This window comes from Eumetopias jubatus, unplaced genomic scaffold (assembly GCF_037043125.1).
Source record: "Eumetopias jubatus isolate StellerSeaLion01/CBP00866 unplaced genomic scaffold, mEumJub1_p1.0 scaffold_3, whole genome shotgun sequence".
NCBI classification, from domain to species: Eukaryota; Metazoa; Chordata; class Mammalia; order Carnivora; family Otariidae; genus Eumetopias; species Eumetopias jubatus.
Genome location: NW_028274809.1, coordinates 5,803,161 through 5,819,611, shown reverse-complemented (window position 1 = coordinate 5,819,611; position 16,451 = coordinate 5,803,161). Strand labels below are relative to the sequence as shown.

Genomic DNA, 16,451 nt, shown 5'->3' with positions numbered 1-16,451 from the left:
GGGTGGCTGGGGGCCGTCCGGGGCCTGGCGTGCCAGTTAAGGAGTGGGCATTCTGTTCTGTGGGTGACAGGGAGTCTCTGAGCCAAATTGTGGCCTACAGCTTCCATCACGGCAGAGAGGCTGGCTGTCCGCTAGCTCTGGGCATCCAGTGAAGGATGAAGAGGATGGAATATAAAGGGAGAAAGGAGAGTGCACTCTTCAGGAGGCGGCAGAGGGCACACAGAGGGAGGAGAGGCTTTTGTTTCTGTTTTTTATTAAGTGGGAGATAATGGAGTATTTTCCGTGCTGGCTGAAGGACAGCAGATGATTGTGATTGATGGTACACGGTCCATTTGCCAGCTCTGAGAGGAGAGGTGAGTACGGCTGGGAGGCCCAGAGTGCAGCAGCTCTGGGGTGTGGTGCCCCCATGTCTTCAGGGCAGGCTGCAGGCTTGGAGGGTTGGGATGGGAGTGTGGGGGGCCAGCGCTGCAGGGAGGGCCTGCAGGGTGCCAGCGCCCAGCCCCCCAGCTGTGTGAGCATCTGCAGTGGGGCCTCAGGATGTAGGCTCAGTGCTCCCACACTTGAGCACCGGTCCAGTGGGCTGGAGTTTGGATGGAGCCACCTTTAGGGCAGGCCCAGGTGGGGGTCTCAGAAGCATCAGAGGGCAGCAGAGCAGTAGGTGGCATAGACAAGGGGTGTGCCTTGGCCTTTGCTGGAGAGAGAAGGGCCTGCAGACTGGAAAGGACAGGCTGTGTTAAGTGAGCCTCCTGACAGCAGGAGTGGACGTGCTAGAAAGAGGGCAGCTGTTGTGGAGGGTTGCGGCCCAGGAGGGGACAGTTAGAGGCTAAGATGGTGGGGTGTCACAGTCCTGGGTAATTCAAGGGCATGACCTTGGGAGGATGCCCCAGGAACTAGTGAAGGGAAAGACCACCTGCATGCAGGAGACAGTGTGGCCTGGCTCTCCACATGGATTCTGCACCCCTAGGCACCTCCTTCGGGGTGTCTGTGAGGCCGTGACAGGAAGAAAGGGGCCCCGGGGCATGGCACGTACATCCGCATTCTGTGCATCCACTCCCTGCCAAGCCACTTGGCCGTGTCTTAGATGGCTCTAGGACTTCGTAGTTTGGAGTCTTTGGGGGCTGCCTTTGATCCACTGACCCTCGTGTCTGTAGCTGGGTGATCAGGGGCCACGAACCTTCTTTTCCAGATTTGATGAGTTTTGTGTTGGTACCTAACCAGCCGCATCGCCGTCTTCAGCAGCACTCCTAGGGACAGAGATGATGCTGGAGGGGAGGGTCAGTAACAATGATGCTGGGGCCCTACGCATTGTTTGACCGTGGACAGTGTTATTTCTCATCCCTCCCCTTTCCCTCGTGAAAGATTCTGGAGCAGGTGGTGATGTTTTCAAGGAGGGGTGCCTAGCATAATGTACATCCTAGTGCTGGGAGGCGGCTCAGGAGCTGCGTTGGCTCTCTGGCCCCCACCCCTGGCGTCTTCCTGCCACAGGGCCGCCTCACCCCTGCTCCCTGCAGGACGGTTGCTGATGAGCCGTGCGTGGCAAGCAGATGAGAAGACACGGACGTTTTATTTCATCTTATTGTGTCAGAACCGGTCCCCGTGACCCACTTATCATCTTTCTCAGGAGCTCTTATGCAAATTGTAACTAGCAAGGGGGCAGCTGCAGCTACCAGCCGCCTGTGGTGTGTTTACCCTCCGCCCGGGGACTGCGGAGCCCGCCGGTGACACGTTGGCTAATACAGGCAGGGGGGTGGTCACGTGGCTCCCACCACTCACTGGGGGGAGTGTGTCTGGGCTTTGACAGGCATCTTAGTCATGTTGTTTTCCACCTTTAGAGAGAAATAGCAAAGCTTCAGGTCCCCTGGGCACAGAGAAAAGATTTCCGGATATCTCAGCAGCCAGATCCCAAATGGGATGCAGGAGTGATAACTCTGCCAAAATAGGCTTTTTCTTGAGCTTTCTAATGGTATGGACAGAAATTCCCAGGGCATTATTATTTGTGGCCAGGATTTTTTAGTTTTGTAGAAGTCCTGGGCTTCACGAATCTTTGGGAGGGCATCAGTGCATCTAAAGACAAATTTGGTAAACATCCGGAAATTGTCAGACGAGCCGAGGTGGCTGTTCTTTGATGGCTCCTGGTGTTTGTTTCTACTCTAGGAGGCTGTTCTAGGGGGGGTCCATATGGGGGTTCCGTACCAGGTGGTCCTCTGTGTTTTGGTTGTAAGGTCTGTAGGAAAATGCTCATGCAGATGGTGTCATTAGAAGAATCTCTTCCGGGGAAGAGAGATTTTCCTGCAGAGGAAAATGCTCCCAGACAGGCCTGGTCCTGTGTGCCCTCCAAGACTGGGAAGATTAGGTAATCAGCCGGAATGTCTTGGTTTTTCTCCACACAAATTCCAGAGCTGCTTTGCAGCTGTCCAAGGGACAGGTGCACAGTTGTGTGTTACCCTTGATTAAATCCTTCTGATTCCTCAGCTGCGTCTCCCCGGAGCGCTGAAGGCTGCAGAGGAAAGTGGAGCATCTCCGGGGGAGCTCTGGCCTCGCCTAGCACCTAGCACCTCAAGAGTGACCATCGGTGGCCGAGGCTGTGTTGTCACACAGACCACAAAGTGTGGTGCTTGCATTTGTTTCTACAAAGTGACACTTAATACATCTGGTTTTCATTTTACCTGAAGTCATCTTTGCCTGGCATTTAGCAAGAAAGACCACCAAGAAATGTCTGACCTTTTCCTTTGTTTGGGAGTGAGAAGCTATTCACAAGGGACTCTTATTGGCATGTTTTTAAAAATCAAGACTTTTTCTCCTTGGCCTATATAAGTGGACGTGAGTTTTCAGCTTGGTTTTACATGCTTCCTGTTGGCTCACAGTACCAGAGTGTATGGAGGAATCTCTTCCTTGTTCCCCACGGAGTAGACATCGTTATCTGAAAAATGGGTTGGATTAAGGTTTCTTCTAGGCCTGGTTGTGGTAATATAAATGAGTTCCCATTCTCCAAAGATGCAGTCTGTGTGGAACACCAGGCTGACCTAGTGCAGAGGGAACAAGGGAGGGGACAGTGTCTTAAGGCAGCTCCAGCACTGCACACACGACCGGCAGGGGCTCCTGGTAGGAGCTCCCTGGAGGGCCAGCCAGTGAGCTTACCTGAGATCACAAGTGCTCAGGTGCTCTGTGGAGACCCAGTCAGTGCTGGCCTGTCTCCCCTGCACCCGCCTCACGGCCCAAAGTCTTCAAGCACCATGCTTAGGATATTTGATGATGAAAAACAACATAGCATTGTTTTGGATTTTAAATATTTAACATTGGCAAAACTGAAGGTTTTTTTTCCCTTTCCAGCATTTTATTTTAAAGATTTTATTTATTGACAGAGAGAGACACAGCGAGAGAGGGAACACAAGCAGGGGGAGTGGGAGAGGGAGAAGCAGGCTTCCTGCTGAGTAGGGAGCCCAATGTGGGGCTCGATCCCAGGACCCTGGGACCATGACCTGAGCCGAAGGCAGACGCTTAACCGACTGAGCCACCCAGGCGCCCCCCCCTTTCCAGCATTTTAATCATGTCCATGATACTTACTGATTTAAACTAATTATAACTGATGACTTGTCTTTCACAGAATGAAGACTGGTAGTGGCCTCATCTGGAATTATTGCTCTTCTCCCAATTTTGAGAAGGATTATTGGAAATAATCGCTTCTTTTTTTACAGAGGGACCATATAGAGCTTTTTAATATTATATGCAGAGGCAGGAGAGGATGGTTGCATCAATAAAATAATAAAATGAGAAGTTGCAAGGACGTAGGAGCCACCCCTTCCTTTTTCATGTGAGCCTGCCTTGCCTGGTTCTCTGCCCATGACATTTTGCTCCCCAGGAGACATGTGGCAATATTTGCACACATTTTTGGTGGGGTGTTCTGGCACTGGTAGGGAGAGGCCAGGGATGCTGCTCAACATCCTCCGATATGCAGGACAGACAGACCCTCAGCAAAGAAGGACCCAGCCCAGAGTGTCCGTGGTGCTGAGCTTGGCCACCCTGCCGGGACGAATGCCAAAGACCACCTCCTTCTTGGAGCCTTTTTAAAAAATCTTTCAGCTAGAAATAATCATTTTCTGCCTTCTTACCTGCTTCCTTCCTCTCACATGTAACACTTTCTGCTGGCTGGTGGTTATTTAGGACACTTGTCAGGCCCCTCACCTTCCAGCTCCCCCATCCCTGAGCAGAGCGCTCTGGGCACAGTCGGGGTGCGCTGCACTGCTGTCTACCTGCTGGAGAGCAGAAAATGGACGAGCAGGTGGGCCTCTTGCTGTCCTATTGGAGGCTGCCGGCTGCCAGGGCCCCCGTTTCTGATGCACCTCACATAATGCTGAGGAAGCATTTGTGCTGCGGCCCCACGCAGGTGTGCTCACGAGCATCCGCCTCTTGTCCTGCTCCTCTGTCATCCAGAATCGGCGAGGGCTGCCCAGAGAAGCCCTTTGTTTGCGGGACACTGAGCTGGACGTGGGGCACCGTGGACCAGGAGGGGGGGGGGCATTCTCTCACACCTCCTCAGCCCCCGCCTCCTCACGTCCCACAGAGGCACCCGGCTCCTGGCCTCCTTGTGCAAAACTGCCTGATTCTCTGATCCACACATGCCTTCAGATGGGACGTGGACTAAAAAGCCCTTTCCTTCATGTAAAGTCTCAGCAAATTTGGTTTTGATAAGTAGTTGCTGACCTCTTTCTCTGGCTCCTTTGGGGCCCTCTGATGTTGCCCACTGAGAGGACCCTGTGGGGCATCCTGTTAACATAGAAGAGGATGGAGCCCAGGTGCTGCCCTCTGATGTCCGTGTGCTCATACACGGGGGACCGTGAAAGGTTCTGTTGGCAGTGGTGGCATTACTGTTGGTCCTTGAGGAAAAATGTAGGTAGAACCGACCTCAGGTGCTCAGAGGACCTCCTTCCTGCTGGGTCAGAAATGTCCTGGCCTTAGGGACCCACCCAGTGCACTGGTCCCTCTGTGACTCATCAAGTCCTTCTCTCTTTCATGGCTCCTCTTTTAACTTTCAGCTTATAAAATGAGGGAAATGGGGCCCCTAATGAGTTCAGCCCAGGGAGGGCTGATCGCAGAGTTGTCGGTCTGCAGAAGCTGAGCATCATAGTAGGTCTTACATCAGAAAGCATTCCTCCCATGGTGATCGGACTGGAGTCTCATGCCAAAAGAAAGGTACATCAGGAAAGTGTTGGTTTAGCACAAATGCCTTTCTTTTTGCTTCTATCTGTATCTTTCAGTCAACCTGCTGCCAGAAAATAGTCTTTAAAGTGCCCCATGAACTGGGGGAGGTGCTTTGCTGCCCCTGGGGTGGGCGTGCAGAGCCTGGGCAGGGTCAGTGGTTGGCCTGCTGCAGTGGCCCACACACGCGGTTCTGCTAAGATACTGTAAATGTGATCACCAGCGGCAAGTTCTGTTACTTGGAAAGTCAGCTTGTGGAGCAGATGGCTCTGCTGACTATCAGAGATTTCCTTTAAATAAGGCTTATCAGTTCTAGTAACACTTCGAGAAATAATATTCTCACGGAGGATGTTTAATTTATAGACGGCTAGGAATGGCCCAGGACAGGGAAGTTGTGGGAGGGTGGCCAGATGATGCCCTAAACCCAGAACGGGTGAGGAAAGCCAGCTGCAGGAGGCAATGGAATGGGGCGGGAGTAGGGCTAGCCCTCATTCCTGTACCCCTCTGCAGTCCTTCCCTGTCGGGCACTGGGGCCCCTGCACTGTTGAGCCTTTGCCTGCCTCCCTGCTACTGGGTTTTGATGGAGCAGTGAGAACAACCGCAGCCTTTTTTTTTTTTTAATAAGCCAAAATGGTGATATATTCGAAGGCACAGAAAAATTTAAGAAACGATTGTGTAGAGGGGTCAGTTTCAAAAGCAACAGAAGAAGCATAGTGCCACCTGAACATATATGGTATGATTGCTTCTATTTTTAAAAGGCAGGTCTGGCTGCATAAAGGGGATTTAGATTTTGGAGGGACAAGATCTGTCTAAGCCTCTGATTCTTTGCATTGGAAGAGCCCATGTATCCAGGGCAGTGGGGAGAGGTGACTCTCCCCGTCTTTCAGCCTAGACTGTCAGGCCTGGCGTGGAATCATTGTGATTGGTGTGGAAAAGAAATGCATTCCTCGGAGGGGAAAGCACTGAGGGGTAGTGAACCTCTCTGCTGTGGCTGGAAGAGGTTTCCTCATTCAACACCGGCTGAGATTCCGAGTCATCTAAGGTGGATCAAATGGAATCTTCTACTCTGCAGACTGCATCCTCCCACAGCCAAGTGCAAACCCTGGGCTGGATTCTCGACAACCCAACCGGCGGGAGTGGGAAGAGGCCTGCAGTTCAAGATTGGAGCCCTGAAGGAATGCAATGTTACTTTTTACCTTTGGCTCAGATAACAAGCAAGATCTATGTCTTAATTATGGGCTAACTAATTTCATAGTAAAATTCCATCTCAATATTTGAAGGTTGCCTTGGTCTTAAAAAGTGAGAGTGAATCCCAGGCTAAGCTATGAACTCTGGGTTCTGATCCCACCATGGCCCGAAGCAGAGAGGTCCCTGCCACTCCTCGTGGCCAAGTTCCATTGTCTGCACTTAAAGCCGGCTTGACTTTTCTGTCCACACCCCTGCAGTGATGAAACTGTAGACCCCACCCAGTGCTACTGGGGCTCACCCTGTGGACAGACAGACAGACGGCAGGGCGCTGCTTTGTCTCCCATCCTCTCAACCTCCCTCCCGGTCTGTATGTTAAATCTCAGGGCCCTGAAAACACCATTGTTTCACAACTTTGTGAGTTCTTTGAGGACAAAGACTCTGCCTTCTCACCGAGTCCTGTGCAGTAGGATCCAAAATATATTTGAAGAATAAATGAACAAATAGAAAAGCGAATGAGTAAATGGAAACTTGCTAGATGTTGTTATCATTAACATTTGATTATTGCCAGGCTCAATAGTATTCACACATGTCTCTCTCTTCACGGTCATCAAAGCAAATGCTGACGCTTACGTAGACAAAAAACGCCACTGTGGCATGGGGATGGGTACAGGCAATGTGACCCCAGGCTCAGCTCTCAGCACTGAGCGGTGTAGCCTTGGGGAAAGCACCCACCCTCTCTGAGCCCTTGGCATCTACATAACCTGATGGGCTCTAGGAACCTCATTCCGATAGCTGATGACTGTCCATCTCCCACTCTGGAAGTTGCTGGTTCTTGGGTCTTATCCAAGAGGGCTTTTTATCCAAACTGAAGGTGAGACTGATCTGTCCTGGGGTTCCCTAACTTTGCACTTGAGGACGTTAGAGACACTGCCCTTGAACCCTTGAGTGCCAGGAGTAGGTGGACAGAGCTTGCAATGACCCCGTGATTGAGGTAGTCATGTCCAGGTGCAGCCACTGGGGGTGGTCAAATGCGTTTTAAACTTTTTTTAAAAATGGACTTTATTTTTTAGAGCAGTTTTAGGTGAACAGCAGTATTGAGCAGAAGGTACAGAGGGTTCTGCACACACATGGCCTCCTCTACTACCCACATTCCCTCCAGAGTGGTACATTTGTTGTGATCGATAAACTGATGTTGGCATATTGTTATCACCCAGAGTCCATAGTTTCCCTTAGGGTTCACTCTTGGTCTTGTGCATTCTTTGTGTTTGGGCAAACGTATAATGACACATGTCCACCATTATGGTGCCATATAGAGTGTTTTCCCTGTTCTAAAAATCCTCTGCTCTAAAGTATCTTCTTAAAAAGAAATGGAATCACCTAGTAAGCTTTCTGATCTATCTCATTAAACTTGAATATTTAATTTCCCTCTGAAATAAAATCCAGATTTCCTAAGCCACAACCTCCTTCATAAGAGACCCACGCCATTCATCTTTGTATCCCCTTCTGTGCCATGAACACGGATATTTGGTGAAAGGAGGGGAAAGCAGGACTTGGAAACAGTCATGGAATCCCAGAATGACGCTTTGCTGTCAGCACCTTCCCTCAGAACAGCTTCTCATGCGTCTTTGGCAGTTCCAGGCCTAGAGAAGCCTGTGTAAGCATCCAGCTTGATTAGTGGACACTTTATTTATGACATTAATGACATTTTCCTATTGAAACTTATAAGAAACAGAAACCCATAGGTTCAGGACATCATCAAGAACTAATAGATTGATAATAAAAAAATAATAGATCAACTATGTGAGGATATTGTGCCGCATCAGGTCATATCAAGAACCAGGATCTAGACATCCAAGAGAGGCAGCAGGTGGGGGAAATTTGATGGAAGAGAAACTCAGCGTGCAATATTTAGCACTTACAGAGAATGCTTGGCACGTGGTGTCTTAGCTATTTCAGTCCTCTGCTCAGAGTGTGGGTCCGATTTTCTCCATCCCTACCTTCCAGGTGTAAAATCTAAGATGGAAATGGAAGGCTTGGACAGGCAAGTCTTTCCTCCTGCTCTGAACCGCTGTGTTCTCCTGCCTGTTACTGTCAGGGGCCTTTTCCCACACCTAGGGAAAATACTCCCCAAACAGTATTTTAGGAGTGAAACTGCATGGTCCTGCGCCAAAGGGCAGTGGTGTGAGCAGCACATCACAGGGAAGCTACCACCCTCACCTCTCCCTTGCTGTCTCCATCTGGGCATACACTTTTTCCTCCCAAGTACAAGTGTAGTAACAAGTATACACTTGCGAGGGGCTAACAAGTACCTGAGATACCCTTGCTTTCTAAAGAAGTCATTGTTTGAGTTGCATCCTCTTCAGAGGTCCAAATAAACAGGTGAGAGATGGCGCATATTTGGTTTTGCAGGCCAGGCCCCGGAGTGTAGGGGTAGTGTAGGGGTAGGGTTCAGGCAAGCTGCCAGGCCGGCCCCTTGGAGGCTCCGGTCCGCGCGGCGGCGATCCAGCCCGGTACTTCTGCCTGCCCGCCGGGCCGCGCTCCCGCCGCCGCCGCCGCGCTCCCGGGACTCGGCCGCCGGGCTGGGCGCGCGGCCCGCGGTCGCTGCACGTCGGCCCCCGCCCGCCCCGCCCCGGCGCGCATTTCCATTTTAAACCGCCGCCCGCCCGTCCCTCGGCCGCTGCCGGCGCAGCTGCCCGCGAGTCCCAGCTCAGGGAGTGGCGGAGGCTGCGGAGCTGCCGAACTGTGCAGAAAAGGCCTGAAGATGCGAGCCGGCCCGGCGCCGTAGACAATGAAGCCGCGGGCGCCTCCGCCCGCCCCGGGCCCCGCGCGCCGCGGCCGCACCTGCCGGCGAGACCGTTCCCGCGCCTGACTGCCGGCTCGCCCGCCGCTCCGCCCACCCGCCCCGCCGGCCCATGGCTCGGCGCCCCGGGCCCGGACCCCCGCACTCGGGCCGCGCGGCGCACGGGCCGGCGGGCGCCAGGGGTGTCGTCCCCGCAGCCTGAACTCAGCCCTCTCGGCCAGCGGGGGGCGTGGGCCCACTCCGGGCGTGCCCGTTCTCCCGCCTCGCCCAGCGACCGCGCGACTGCCCGACCGTGCGTCCCGGCCCGCGGCGCGCTGGATGCAGCGGAGCCCCGGCGGGCGGCGCGGCGGCCGCGGCCCCGGGCGACATGTACCTGCTGGACGGCAGCAGCGAGCCCGCGTCTCCGCCCGCGGACGCGATGCCGCGCGGGACGCCCCCCAGGAAGACCGTCTACCGCATCTCCGTGACTATGGTCAGGAAGGACCAGCTGGCCGCGCCAGGCCCCGGCGGCCCCGACCCACGCCCCGGCGGCCCCGACCCACGCCCGGCCCTGAGGCCCCGGCCCGCGCGCTCCCCGGACGCGCCGGGGCGGCTGGTGGAGGAGGCCGAGGAGGAGGTGGCGGCCGGCGCTGAGGACCCCGAGGGCCGCCGGCCGCGCGCCTGGGACTTCCGCACCTTCCGCACCCGCAGCACTGGGCAGCTGGAGCTCGGGCGGCTCCGACCTTGCGCACGCGGCCTCGAGCCCGCGGACCTGGCCGGCAGCCCCCCGTCCGTGGAGGACGGGCCCGGCTCGCCCGCGCCCGGCAGCCCCGACGTGGAGGGGGTCCGGGCCGCGCCCCTACGGCGGAGCCTCAGTTTCCGGCACTGGAGCGGGCCCGAGGTGTCGCGGAGTCAGACTCTGGGCCGCGGGAGACGCCACAGCAGCTCCGGGAGCCTGGCCTGGGCGCCGGGTGGCAAGGTCTCGGCGGACCCTGGGGTCGCTGTGGAGCCCGCGGCCCCAGTGCAGCCCTCCTCGGAGAAGCGCAACACCCTGGACGTGGGCGAGGTGCTCAGCAAGAACGAAGCGCTCTCGGACCTGGAGCGTTGGGAGCGCAGCAAGAGCAAGAACCGCACGCTGGACAACAGCGACCTGCAGCGGCTGGAGCGCGCGCGGGCGGCGGCCGCGGGCCCCGGCGCCGCTTCGGAACACCGGCTGCTGCGCTTCTTCAGCGGCATCTTCGCGCGCAGGGACGGCGCGTCCGGCGGCGGTCCCTCTCCCCGGAGCGGCGGCGCCTCGCGGCCCCGTGGCTACTTTAGCAGCCTGCGGCGGGCCCCAGCCGATGCGCACTCGTCTAGCGCGGAGAGCATCGACGGGTCCCCGCGCAGAGGTGGGCAGCGCGGCCAGGGAGGTGAGGGCAATGGTGGGAGCTGGCTTGGTTCCGCAGCGGCCTGCTTAGCCAGAGTACGCTGGGATTTGGGAGTAGCCAAGGGACCTGCGTTCCCTGAGCCACCAGCCGGCAGGTGGCCATGCTGGGTGTGAACTCGTGTACTGCGGGTTTTCCCTAGTAACACCGCTGCGGTCGGGAAGTACTTGGCTGCCCCTGTCTCCACTGTGTCTGGTGGTGTCTTTCGGAATCTGCTCAGCCGCTGTGAGCCTGTCTGGGGAGTGATCACCTTTCTGGGCGGCGCAGCCTTCTTCTCAAGCAGAGCCGTGCGCTCGCAGACTGGGATGCCTGTGGGCTGCCGGGGACCTGGCCCTGAAGCTGGCGCACAGGTGGTGCTGCCTGGCCAGGACCAGCAGCGTTCGTCTTGCTTAATTTCTTCCTCCACCTCCCAAGCCTGGCCTCCCTGTAGGTGCTGCCATGTGTGAGCGCTGTGGTGTGGCCTCCCTGACTTAGCCACTCTCACCTATTGCGTTCCTGCTAAAGATGCTTCATCCCAATGGTCAGGGAGACAGGCCTCTTCCCACGGCCTCTGGAATCTTAGCAGGAGAGCAAGTCTGGGACAGCATTCTGTTTGCTAGCGATGTATTCTCCTGTACGGGAAGGAAAATCACAACCCCACAGCCTGTTCTGAAACTACTTCCTTGTTGTCTTGCGCCCTCCAACAGGGACCTCACAGGGAAGGTTTTGGAGGCAGATGTGACAGTAGTCTTTTGCAAGAACTAGGTAATCTGGTGGTGTTTGGAGGTCAGACTCCTCTAGAAGTTGCAAAACACAGATCCCCTTGTCTCCCCATGTGCAAAGGGAAGGCGGGTAGGTGAGCAGAGGGGCTGGATTGGTACACCCTGCTCATGTTGGGTGTGGAGGAGGTGGCTAAAGATACTGTCCCCGCGCATTTCACCACTGAGAAATCATTAGGAACATCCCTTGTGCTGATTCCCAGACCCTGCTGCCGGTAGAGATGAGGGTAGTTGAGGCCCTGCGGTGTGGGCTTTTAGTTAGAGATTGTCAGCTGGTAACTCACCCCCCCCACCACCAGAGTACCGAGAATATTCCTCCCTAGTGGACTTCCCAGGTCAGCTGACTGCCTAGGGTGTGTATGCAAACAGCCGGGGCAAAAGACATCACCGTGCTTGCCTAAGTATTTTTAAGGGAAACTGAAGATCAGTGATGTCACGTAACATGCTTCTAATGATCCTCAGAACGTGATAGAGAATATTTGAAGTTAAGCACTTGAATATGCAGTAGAGTTAAGATCGGAATTTTCTTTTTATCAGTGAGGTTGTAATATAAAGTTACCTGTTGCCAGACTTGTGTTAGTTGAACTTGCTGTGCACATCTTGTGGCTAACCTGACCTGGAATGTTTTAGAAGGGACTGTGATCAACTCCAGCCATTATCCCATCCCTCCTGCACGCTCTTAAGATACTAAAAGATGTGAGTTATTTTGTTCAAGTTGGTTGGTGTAAAGTTGCTCTTGCCCTTACTTGCGTTCAGTGGAGGTTCAAATCCACAGGGTCCGGTTCTACCTATAATAGCAGGCTTGACTCTTTGTTCTCCTGGTTTTGCTGAAAATAGTAATTAGCTGCCTGGGTTCCGGACAAGTACCCGTGGTTGGCAGGGAGGGGAGTAGAAACGCACACACACGATTTGGAACGAACACGTTTCATTGTGGTCCCTGTCGATACAAGTTAAAAGTATTGGGGCTTGGGTATTGGTGATCCGGTCAGATGGATTGATGCATTTGGGAAGTAGAGGTGTTAAAGCATGTTGGGATTTTTCCCTCTAGGGTCGTGTAAGATTATAACAGTAATAATTACAGTAACGCTTGGTTTGTTTGTTTTTCCAGGTGGAATTGCTTTGGTCTGAGACATAACACTAGCTAGCACTGTGGGTTGTGTGGAAGAACAGACTGTGAATGAGCTAGGTTACAGCACACACAGCCCGAATTCCAGGATCTCACTCGACTCTGAAGTTCGAGGTAATCACAGAAAAAGCCACAGTCCTCACCAGCCTTTGGCTAAAAGGCCTGGAGCAGTGTCTCTGCTCTCGAGGTTTGGTAAGGTCAGTTGCTCTTCTGGTCAAGGTGCAGCCCCTTTATTATGCTGTTCTACTTTCTACATGTTTGCTTCTTCTGATGTAAATTGCTCAGTTAGGTGCTATTTAAATGAGGTTTTGAATTTAAGGTAAAATGCTCTGAGGTAACCTTCCAATGCAGTGGAACCCAGGCTCCGTTTCCCTGTGAGTGTCCGTAGCGCACAGGTCCACAAAGCCTTGCCCAAACCATGGGGCCAGGGAGGTCTGCAAGACCTAAAAAATTTGGATTCTAGGAAGGTGAAATGCTGTGTATTACAGGACACTGTGTGTACAGTGGGGACGGCGTCCTGCATTCGGACACCAATAATGTGCAGCAGAGCCTGAGATAGCGCCATTCGGTGTGATAAACACAGATGCCATTAAGAGTCTGCTAAGCATTTGTGCATAAAGCTTCTATCTTCAGTCCCTTATGGATTTCAGAACTACGGACTGAAATGCAGGATACATCATGAACAGCATCTCTAGCTTTCTTTAAATCTTGGGGACAGTGCATTAAAATTTGAAGTTCTTTCAAGTATAAAGGAAATTAGAGGACCCTTGTCATCGGGGCAGGTTTTCCTTTCGTTAGACTCTTTCAGCTATTAAGTTGTCAGTTGGCTCTGGGAAAATAACTTTAAAAGACAAAGTAACTATTATATTAGGTCATTTAGTTAGCTTCTTAGGATTACTTGCTTGGTCTTAGACAAGGTACCTAGGCTAGGGAAGGAAGGTGGTTAGTCTTTTGAAGCACACACAGGCTCACACATCGCATGCGTGTGGTTCTCTTGTCTTAAAGCATTACGATGAAAGGATGGGAGCACCTCCTTTTGTAGGATTGGTTCTCTTGTGCTTTTTAATCCCTATTAGGCTTTTCCTCTTCCTCCAACTGTTACACCCCTGCATCCCAGAGACCTGTGGCCAATTTCTCTCTCTTAGGTTCATAACCATCAGGAGCCCGGAAGGTTTCAGAGCGACCCTGTGTCAGATCAAGGGCAGGTTCCTATGCCCTGATATCCTTTCCCCCGGCCCCCCACCAGGGCAGAGTCTGTTGACACACACATAATTTAATGCAAAAAAAGATCGAGTAACAAGTGATGAGTTACATTGCAGGGTGTCCCTTCCTGGCGCATGCTCTCTGTGTCCCCCGCTGCTGCCGGCCAGTCCGCCCTGGAGCCAGCTGTAGACAGTGCCTGCGCAGGGCTGCAGGTGTCTTTGGGGTGTTCTTTTGCTGTCCGCGAGGATTGATGACAGCAATAAAGTGATTCATGGATAGCCCTGACTGAGCTTAGCTTTTCAAATTAGTAATTTACAACTGATTCTTGACAGCACGTTTTTATGAGTGGCTTTGTTCTTTAATTTCTGATTTCCTTGATTTGTATCACTCCACTTGTGCAGCTAGATAGACTGTTTTATAGTTAAAAAAAAAAAACCTTCAGTGGAGAAAGAGAGGAAGCAGTAATTAAATAAAATAAAATTACTGAAATAACGGTACATTTTAATTTTTTTAAACTTGATTTGTTGCTGGAAAGGACCTACATGGTTTTAAAGAAACAGTATAATTCAGAGTTTCTCATTTGAAACATTTTAAACTAATTATGTACTCCGTATTTGGGAAATCACATGGCTTTTTATAAATGATTCTAGATAGTAATTTAGGAGAACCTCCATCGTTTTTGTTATAAGGTCGAATTGCTTTCCTGTAGAACAGAGCCTCCCACTTGGGATCCAGGCAGGGCTGCCCCCACGAAGGTCAGCCAGGGATGTTCTAGGCAGGCGCTGAGGCTTGGACTGTGTCTTGCTGCATTAATTTTCTCAACAGGGAGCCCCATGTGTCAGCATACCCACTTGTGAGCACCGGAATATCATGCTGCCAAAGGAACGTTCAAAAGTACATCTGCCAGAGAGATCTTAACAGTTTAACATCAGTTGGCCCATTGCAGCAAAATCTGGTTGGCTATACAGTTAACAAATACCTTTTGTTTGGAAGCATATAGCTCTGGTAGTACTTAACCATTTTTTTTTTTTAACTTTAAATTTTTTATTGTTATGTTAATCACCATACATTACATCATTAGTTTTTGATGTAGTGTTCCATGATTCATTGTTTGTGCATAACACGCAGTGCTCCACGCAGAACGTGCCCTCTTTAATACCCATCACCAGGCTAACCCATCCCCCACCCCCTTCCCCTCTAGAACCCTCAGTTTGTTTTTCAGAGTCCATCATCTCTCATGGTTCGTCTCCCCCTCCGATTTACTCCCCTTCATTATTCCCCCTCCTGTTATCTTCTTTTTTTTTTCTTAACATACGTTGCATTATTTGTTTCAGAAGTACAGATCTGTGATTCAACAGTCTTGCACAATTCACAGCGCTCACCATAGCACATACTCTCCCCAATGTCTATCACCCAGCCCACCCCGTCCCTCCCACCCCCCACCACTCCAGCAGCCCTCAGTTTGTTTCCTGAGATTAAGAATTTCTCATATCACTGAGATTAAGAATTTCTCATATCATATGATACATGTCTTTCTCTGATTGAGAAATTGACTTATTTGACTCAGCATAACATCCTCCAGTTCCGTCCACGTCGTTGCAAATGGCAAGATCTCATTCCTTTTGATGGCTGCATAATATTCCATTGTGTATATATACCACATCTTCTTTATCCATTCATCTGTCGATGGACATCTTGGCTCTTTCCACAGTTTGGCTATTGTGGACATTGCTGCTATAAACATTGGGGTGCACGTACCCCTCGGATCCCTACATTTGTATCTTTGTGGTACTTACCCCTTTTTTTAGTTGTCTTGTTTTTCTGTAGCATGGACAGATACTTATTGAGTTTCTGTGGTGTGTTCTGAGCAGGAGCTAGAGCTAAGTAAGGTATCGTTCCTGTCTTTGGAGGTCCAGTAGTCTTTTGGGGGATGGAGAAGTTCTAAGGAATCACAGCTTCATGGGATACTTAGGGGAGACAGGACTGTATTTCTCTGCACAACATACCTCTGTTAGAGCACTGCTAATCCCAGTATGTAATAATAACCTCGTTTACATACTTGTCACTTCTCCCTCCTGGGCACGAAACCTGTGTTATTCCTCTTTGTACTACAGAGTTTAGAGTACTGTGTTTGGCTCTTGCACTTTTAATAAATGTTTGTGGGAGGAATTAAGGAGAGGACTGGGGGACACAAAAAAGGGAGCAAATGTCCTTGAGCAGGAGGAGTTAATGAAGGCCTCACAGAGGGATAAAATGATTTGGGTCTTGCAGGATCACTAGGAGTTTAACAGGAAAAGAGAAGATTCTCCCACCAGAGGGTTGGTTGGGATTTCTGTAGTTAACATCTAAGAAGTGATTCTGTTCCTCAAATCTATATGATTAGCACCAACATCAAGCATAAGAAAGGATGTTACAGCTCCCACAATGAGTTGGTTTGTTTTGTTTTTAGTATAAATTTGTTTTTGATAGGAAATCTCCTTTAGGCTGTTATTTTTCTCTGTAATGATTCAAACAATCATTAATTTAAAATGATGTCACAATGAGTAAAATAATGAAGAAAAGTAAAGATTTTATTTATTAAAGACAGTGATTGAGAGAAAGTATGTAGAGCTACAGTTCTATCCCCAGGTGATGAACAGAATTGGGATTAAGGTCATCAGATTAGCAAAAAGAAGGGAGATTATTGTCTTTGTATCATTTCGAGAGAAGGACCATCTGCCTGCCATAGTTTTGCTCTGGGTTTTGTTCAGCTCGAATCTGAGTCGGCTGTGGTGTTG

General features: G+C 51.5%; 1 protein-coding gene across 5 annotated transcripts in view; it reads left to right on the top strand.

The window, feature by feature from the left end:
• AGAP1 (ArfGAP with GTPase domain, ankyrin repeat and PH domain 1) overlaps positions 1 to 16,451 on the top strand; it is a 520,576-nt gene that overhangs the window by 139,818 nt on the left and 364,307 nt on the right. For 3 of the 5 annotated variants that reach the window (XM_088021480.1, XM_088021479.1, XM_088021478.1), the window contains exon 1: positions 9,552 to 10,551. The exons of the other annotated variants lie outside the window; for them this stretch is intronic. In XM_088021480.1, the coding sequence (XP_087877606.1) occupies positions 9,552 to 10,551 (1,000 nt within the window). Of the gene's footprint in view, positions 1 to 9,551; positions 10,552 to 16,451 lie in introns of those variants that run through there. 5 annotated transcript variants of the gene reach the window in all.